At 44.5% G+C, this 7,740-nt stretch overlaps 1 protein-coding gene across 1 annotated transcript in view; it reads left to right on the forward strand.

The window, feature by feature from the left end:
• Window positions 1-6,850, forward strand: part of USH1C (Usher syndrome 1C) — a 120,176-nt gene extending 113,326 nt beyond the window's left edge. The window contains exons 18-20 of the mRNA XM_015423477.1: window positions 2,193-2,302; window positions 3,352-3,407; window positions 6,827-6,850. Of these exons, the coding sequence (XP_015278963.1) occupies window positions 2,193-2,302; window positions 3,352-3,407; window positions 6,827-6,839 (179 nt within the window). The 3' untranslated portion in view covers window positions 6,840-6,850. The remainder of the gene's footprint in view (window positions 1-2,192; window positions 2,303-3,351; window positions 3,408-6,826) is intronic.
• Window positions 6,851-7,740: the final 890 nt, after the last annotated feature.

The following is a 7,740-nucleotide window of genomic DNA, read 5'->3' on the forward strand; positions in this document are numbered from 1 at the left end:
GGCTCCCCCTCAAAGGCCTGGCGGAAGAGCTCCGTCTTGCAGGCCCTGCGGAACTGCACTAGGTCCCGCAGGGCCCGAGTCTCTTCCGGGAGCTCATTCCACCAGGTGGGAGCCACCACTGAAAACGCCCTGGTCCTGGTTTGGGTCAACTTCGCTTCCTGGGGGCCTGGAACCTCCAGGCGATGGAAGTTCCCCGACCTCCAGGCAATGGAAGTTCCCCGACCTCCAGACGATGGAAGTTCCCCGATTACTGTCCCATCCAGGTTTGTTCATTGCCTCCATATCTTTGAGCTTTCCTAGGACAGACTGCCAAAGCTTCCCTGTCGCTGAAGCTACCATGGCTGCACCCTCCTGCCACTGCTCTGCCCAGGTGATTCCTGAGCTGATGGACCCAGGGATGTGTCCACCGGGCAGGTCGTTGCCAGGTAGCCTCCCACACCAGAGCATCACGATCCCAAGCAGTCTGTACTCCAGTAAACCATGCTGTTCTCAAGAAGGCTATCCAAACTACTGGAATTTCCCAAACGTTTTAAAATGAAATGGCTAAACGAACTGCAAGGAACCCTTTACCTCAAACTTAAAAAAACACACATTTTGGGCATTATGTAAACTGTTGCCAAAATCCTAACTGAGATGCCCTTATCTCCATTTCTGTTGTTGATATTGTTATTGCAGCTCCTGCAGTCATAAATGACATTGTGTTGTGGCAGTGTTCTTTCTTATCGTTTTAATTATTTAGTGTACTCACGTATTTCAAGACTATTCAGTGGCCAGCAGTGACTCCAAGTAGACTCAGTATGATAAATGCCACATGGCACAAATGCCATAGATAAACAAGAGATGTGTAACGTAACATCACACTGAGATATTTGTATCATAGACTACAAACGAGCTCTGATGGTACTTTTCAAAATCTCCTGCGTAGAGTTTAATTGGGCCATACATGTAAGTCAGCAGATTCTACTCTTCTGTGACTATGACTATAAAAATAGTATTTATGTAGTCCGATTCCTGTATTTGTTTTCAAACAGCATGACATGTGTCAGCTGACCCGCGCCCTCGGAGTCTCTCTCTCTCTCCACCCTCTTGAGTCTCCTCAGGCCTCAGACTACCACGCTATCAAAGGGAGGGGGTTCTCTCACCCTTGGCCTCCTCTCCCTGTGCCTCCGGGGTTCTCAGCCCTGTTCCTCCCACAGGAGTTGGCATGCGTGGACGGCAATCCTCCTTGGCCATCCTTGGAAGTCCCCTTTTTATCCCCCCTCCTCTCCCCTCTATTTGCTGCTGGGCTTGCCAGTCCCTTTCCTGACTTGGCTATTGGCTCAGCCGTTCCACGTGCTCTGCCCCTCCCTTGTTGCCCATGCCGTCCCCTTTCCCCCCAGCCATCGGCATCACTGCAGCCACATTTCTCAGGCAGCTTGCTCCTTTCATCCCCGGCATCTCCTGGCTCCCCAGTATTGTCATGTGCTCATTTGCCCCCATCCCCAGTGGCCACCCAATCCCCACTGGCTTCCATGGGCTCCGCTCGAGCTGGCTGTCCCTGCCCTGCCTCATCATGCCGGCTGCTTGCCACTGCTCCTTGTCCAGCTGTGTGTCCCTCGTTATATCCTGCCAGCGGGAGGACTGCAGCCCTGCCCTTGCTTCTTGAAAAGTACTGGGTTCGCCGCATGGAGGACTCGGACGACGACATGCTCTTGCACATGTTTACTGTACTTAACACAAGACTAACTCTAACAGCCCGACAGGGCCAACTATATACACACCCATTGGAGGGTTTGAATTTCCCGCCAAAGTGGCTATTGGTTGATGCGGGGGGAACTAGGATCCTATGTTCCTATTGTTCAGGGGAGCCAAGCTCCAGACTGTGCCGTGGACCCCTGGTGGCGGTCCGCGTACATAACACTTCTGTCATCTCCAGATGGTGGGGTTGCGGGAGCACCATTGGCACTGTTCCGCCTGCTCCCTCCCGATTCAGTAAGTGTGGGGAGGCTGGAGGGCTGAGGCTCAGGGACATCCTGGTGCCCGTGGCTGGGTTGAGGAACGGTTGTTAGTCGGGCCCCAATATCAGTGGGTCCCGACAGTCTGTATCTACTATTCAGGATTCTTCCCTTCAATAAACACTCCAGATTTGTCAAAGCGCTGGGTACTAAATGCTGATGCAATTCAGGGAAACTTTCCTGTATTTCTTTTATCAGGAGGAATTGTAAAGGGGGATGAAATAATGGCTGTGAATGGCAAGATTTTGTTGGATGTCAAGCTGGAGGAAGCTCAAGCAACTCTCACTAAAGCCTGGAACATGGGAGGGGTAAGTTAGCAGCTACTTCCTTATCTAGACTGGTCTTTCTGTTATTTAGATATCTCACTTAGCTTTTTAGAAGTGGCTATACTTCATTAAAAGGAGCTGCGGTGGCTCAAGTGGTTAAGACGCTGAACTGCAGGCTGTGGAAGGTCGGTAGATCAGCAGTTCGAGACCCGAGTTGCTACAGGACGGAGTGAGCTCCCGTCTCCAGTTCCAGCTCCTGCCAACCTAGCAGTTCGAAAGCAAGAAATTGCAAGTAGATAAATAGGTACCACTTTGGTGGGAAGGTAACAGCGTTCCGTGCACCTTGGTGTTTAGTCATGCCGGTCACATGACCACAGAAACGTCTTCGGACAGTGCTGGCTCTTCGGCTTGGAAACGGAGATGAGCACCGCAACCCTAGAGTCGGATTCGACTGGCTTTCGAGCAAGGGAAACCTTTACCTTTACCTTCATACTTCATTAATCAGGTTATTGGTTAAATACAAGAAGATAAGAATACCAAAACTGCTTTCTACAGAAATAAAAGTGAAGGAGGTATAGGAATCATACTTAAAATATATTTATATATATTAGATGTATCAATTAATACAGTACAAAGAAATACACAGACTCATTGGGTAAATATGGAGGTTATAAGCATTCACTTTGTTTCAGTAAAACCTATTCCTTTTTGAAGAAGAAGAAGAAGAAGAAGAGATTGGATTTATACCCCGCCCTTCACTACCCAAAGGAGTCTCAGGGCGGCTTACAAACTCCTTATGCACATGCTCAAAAGACAAATAAAAAGCTGACTGACTGCCCCACTCTGTGGCTGCTGTATCTGATTAAAAAACCACAGGGGGAGAGCATGGTGAAGCAGGTTAAGGGTAAGATGTCTGATCAGAACTCTCCATTACAAAAAACCTGAATTAAGTAGAGGCAGGGCTAGACCACACGAAGCCTGTTATCTGACCGCAGCCTATTATACTCTAAGAAAAAAGTCTACTTTGAAGATTTGATTTTTGATTTCCTGATTATTTTAAATCTAATATTGATAATACCTTTCTTTCACAGGATTGGATTGACTTGGTCATTGCAGTATCTCCTCCCAAAGAATATGATGATGAAATGTAAGACTTCACTTCTGCCGCTATAAACACGTTCTCCAAAAATTAATCTAGACTCCCTTTATTTGGCCTCAGGTGAACTTTTCAGATTTAGGTCCAGCTTTAGTTACCAGATTTTAGGAACGATATAAGCATGCTGGACAGATGTCAACAGAAAGGAACAAGACACTAAACATATGAAAAAAATCTGAAGAAAATGGGATTAGGACAGAGAAAGTTAAGCTGGAGAAAGACATGATGCCAGCTAGCAGTAGCCATAAGAATAAGTCCAGTTACTTATCAGGGCCAATAACTGTCAAATTGCCTATCAGGAGAGGTTTTATAAATGGTACAAAGATTGGACGATGGAAGATCTTGAAGGTAAAGCATTTATTTCCCACAATACCTTTAAAATAAATTATTTGTGTCTGGACATAGTAACAAAACTAGAACTTCCATCCTTATTGGGTGTTCTAATGTCCTCTATATTTAGCCCTATTTTTTCATCATCTGCTAGTCCCTACCTAAACAGAAAGTTGTTGAACACAGTACATCTGTGTACACAGAAGGGTTTCTCCTGCATCTGAACTACTGCTGTGTTCCCTCATGATGAATAGACAGACATATTATGCTCTGGTGCAGATGTTTTCATTCTGAAGTATGCACCTGCCTATACTTTTCATGATACTGCAAATCCTGTTCTTTGGCATTGCCTGTTTTTTTTTAAAGTCGATTACATTTTCACATTAGTACTAAAACCTATAGAATGTTCATGCACGATGCAAGGTTATTTTGGTATTATAATGTAGCACATATGGGCATTTTCTATAAAATATTTCTATTTTGATGCTTTTTAAAAATCAGTTTCTTCTTACACTTTTGTTAGTTTGTTCTTACTGTCTGCTACCTAATTTGGTTGGTTATTCCCAATTCCTAATTGCTCCCATGCAAAAGACATACAATCCCTTCCATCATAGATCTAGTGATCCAGCAGCAGAAGGTACTGATGGTTGTGGATCATCCCCACCTTCCCTTCCCTCCAGCAGTCCCTTCCAAACCTGGAAAATTGATTCCTGGGGTTGTGGGACACACATGAAGTAATAGCCAGCTGGGTCAGTGGGCTGCAGTGAGGAGGGAAAGGGGAGTAAAATTGACCCTTCCTGCTTATTCCATGAGCAGAGTGTGCGCACACACAAAAAAAGACATGTACACACTACATCCAGCTAACCCACACGGCTGTTAATCCACGCAGGCCCCGTGACTCCAGGAATCTACATTTTGGAGTCAGAAGAGACTCCTGGAGGGAAGGAGAAAGTGGGGGAAGGTCCGTTATCTTAGCAACAGCAGATCCATAACAGAGAACATACAATTAGAAAGCTCAAAAATAATATTTACAATTGCTTACTTCTTAAACATGCAGATCAGGCTGGTCTAAAAAACAAATATCCCTGTTCCTACTGGTTTCAGTGCTGAATAGCTGATATGGACTGATTTATAATCTTCTACTGTCACTTCCTCTCCAAATTTATCCTTACCTATTTTGTTTCATAATACAGTTGATCTGAACTTCTAAATTTATGATTTGCAAATAATAATAATAATAGCAACAACAATAATAATAACAACAATAATAACAACAATAATAACAATAATTCCAGTACAACAGATGTAAAACTCCTTAAAATCCAGTGAAATATGCTGATAACTTAGGGAGGTTTTGCACTGACAAGGAAGCAGTGGCAAAAGTACAAGTGAGACACGCTCCCGTATTTTGTGCTTCCGCTGTAGTGCTCCAAGGGGAAAACCTGCGGCTGTGAAAATGTTTCATGTACAGAAGAGTTGCACAAGTTCTCCCTTTGCATGTTACATCAAAAGCACAAAAATACGTGATCCTTACGTTGCCTCTCCCTTATTTATTCCCAGTGTGCTAAACTACTGTCACTACTACAGTAAATGGTGGTTAATGATGGCTGAGTTCAGACTGGCAATTTGCAGCGGGAGCCAGTCGTGGCAAAAAAGCCCCGGAATAAACTGCTCCGGGTTTTCCCGGTCACACGGGGCCAACAGATGCGGGAGCATACTGGGAGGAGGCACGTGGGAGCATTCAGACTTCTGGCCCGGAGGCGCGGCTGTAAACGGCTTTTTCCTCTATGTGTCTATGGGCGCATATGCGCTCATGCGCATAAGCACATCTGGCCAATTTGGGGTGGACCCCGTTGCGCTGCCATCGCATTGGGCGGTAGAGCAGAGCACAGCCAAATTTTGTTTCATAATACAGTTGATCTGAACGTCTAAATTTATGATTTGCAAATAATAACAACAATAATAACAACACTAATAACAACAATAATAAGAATAATTGCAGTACAACAGATGTAAAACTCCTTAAAATCCAGTGAAATATGCTGATAAATTAGGGAGGTTTTGCACTGACAAGGAAGTAGTGGCAAAAGTACAAGTGAGATGCGCTCCCGTATTTTGTGCTTCTGCTGTAGTGCTCCAAGGGGAAAACCTGCTGCTGTGAAAATGTTTCATGTATGGAAGAGATGCACAAGTTCTCCCTTTGCATGTTACATCAAAAGCACAAAAATACATGAGCCTTACGTTGCCTCTCCCTTATTTATTCCCAGTGTGCTAAACTACTGTCACTACTACAGTAAATGGTGGTTAATGATGGCTGAGTTCAGACTGGCAATTTGCAGCGTGGCAAAAAAGCCCCGGAATAAACTGCTTCGGGTTTTCCCGGTCACACGGGGCCAACAGATGCGGGAGCATACTGGGAGGAGGCACGTGGGAGCATTCAGACTTCTGGCCCGGAGGCGCGGCTGTAAATGGCTTTTTCCTCTATGTGTCTATGGGCGCATATGCGCTCATGCGCATAAGCACATCTGGCCAATTTGGGGTGGACCCCGTTGCGCTGCCATCGCATTGGGCGGTAGAGCAGAGCACAGCCAATCCGGTCGCTGCTGCCTTATGCGCAGAAAACACCCGGCGCACACTGTAGAAGCGGGTTGCTCCCGGCTTTACGACTTCGCGTTCACACTTCCGGGAAGCGGAATAACGCGGGATAAAGGCGCTCTCCGGGATTTGCTACTACTTTTGTCAGGTATCTTTTTAACGCGGGAGCGAAGCGGAACAGCACAGGTTGCCCACGGGTGGGGAACGCCAAGCAGATGTGCCTGTGTGAACGCCCCCTTTAATCCGCTTGGGAAACGTCGCTGAAGCGTGGCTGTAGCGGGGCAAATTGCCAGTCTTAACGGGGCCGATAAGTATGTTAGTTTATTTTTATTGCAATTTGCATAAGTTTTTGGGCATATTCTCAGTACAGATAGATGTTGTAAACAGAAGTTTTTTTTCATTGTTACCTAGTATTACTATTACAATTTTTAATTTTGAACACAATTTGACAAGGACTTTAACAAATGTTTTTTCCCCTATTGCAGGACATTTTTTTAATAACATGGGAGAAACCAAATGTATACATTTTGAAGAATACTACAGATATATAGGTATTGAACAACTTTTGTCAAATCGCACACATCTGTCAATAGAGAAATGTTAATTAGATGGACATGTGATTCTGCAACCTGTTCACTGGATACCTCGAATCGAAACTCAACATGTCATTAATCATCTCCCAAAAGCCATGATTGAAGTTTAGTTATAATTGTCAATAAGTGAAGAGCTGATCATAAATGATAATAAGGAGTTGAAACAATCTTAAGTGCAGTGTATGTGAAAAAATTTTAAAAATTGTATTTCTCATAGACAGATTTTGGATTATAGAAAAACAGTTTACCAAAGGATGGGTAAAAAGTATACTTTGCTGTGCTGTATTTTTTACCTACATAAGGCAGGTTTGTACAGATCCTATAACTAAACAGAATCACATTTTGCAATTCATTCTGTCAACCTTTAAAATATTGAATAGTCTTTGTCAAGGCTTGGACATGAGTCAGTAAAGCAACCATTTGTGTCAGTCTATAGCAGTGATAGCGAACCTTTTAGAGACCGAGTGCCCAAACTGCGATCCAAAACCCACTTATTTATCGCAGAGTGCCAACATGTCAATTTAACCTGAATACTGAGGTTTTACTTTAGAAAAAACAACTCATACATTAATTTAAGATGATCCAAACAAAGTAAGGAAAGCAATCCCAAAAGCTTTCTTTTACTTAAAATTATTTGGCAGAGAATTCGACACTTTAATGATGGTCTGGGCCTGGCTGGGGCGATGGCATGCGTGCCCACAGAGAGGGCTCTGAGTGCCACCTCTGGCACCCATGCCATAGGTTCGCCCCCACTGGTCTATAGACTTACACACTGGATTCAGCATAATAATAGTGGGTTGCATTTT

The sequence above is a fragment of the Gekko japonicus genome, unplaced genomic scaffold (genome assembly GCF_001447785.1).
Source record: "Gekko japonicus isolate JY-2015 unplaced genomic scaffold, Gekko_japonicus_V1.1 scaffold2416, whole genome shotgun sequence".
Lineage (NCBI taxonomy): Eukaryota > Metazoa > Chordata > Lepidosauria > Squamata > Gekkonidae > Gekko > Gekko japonicus.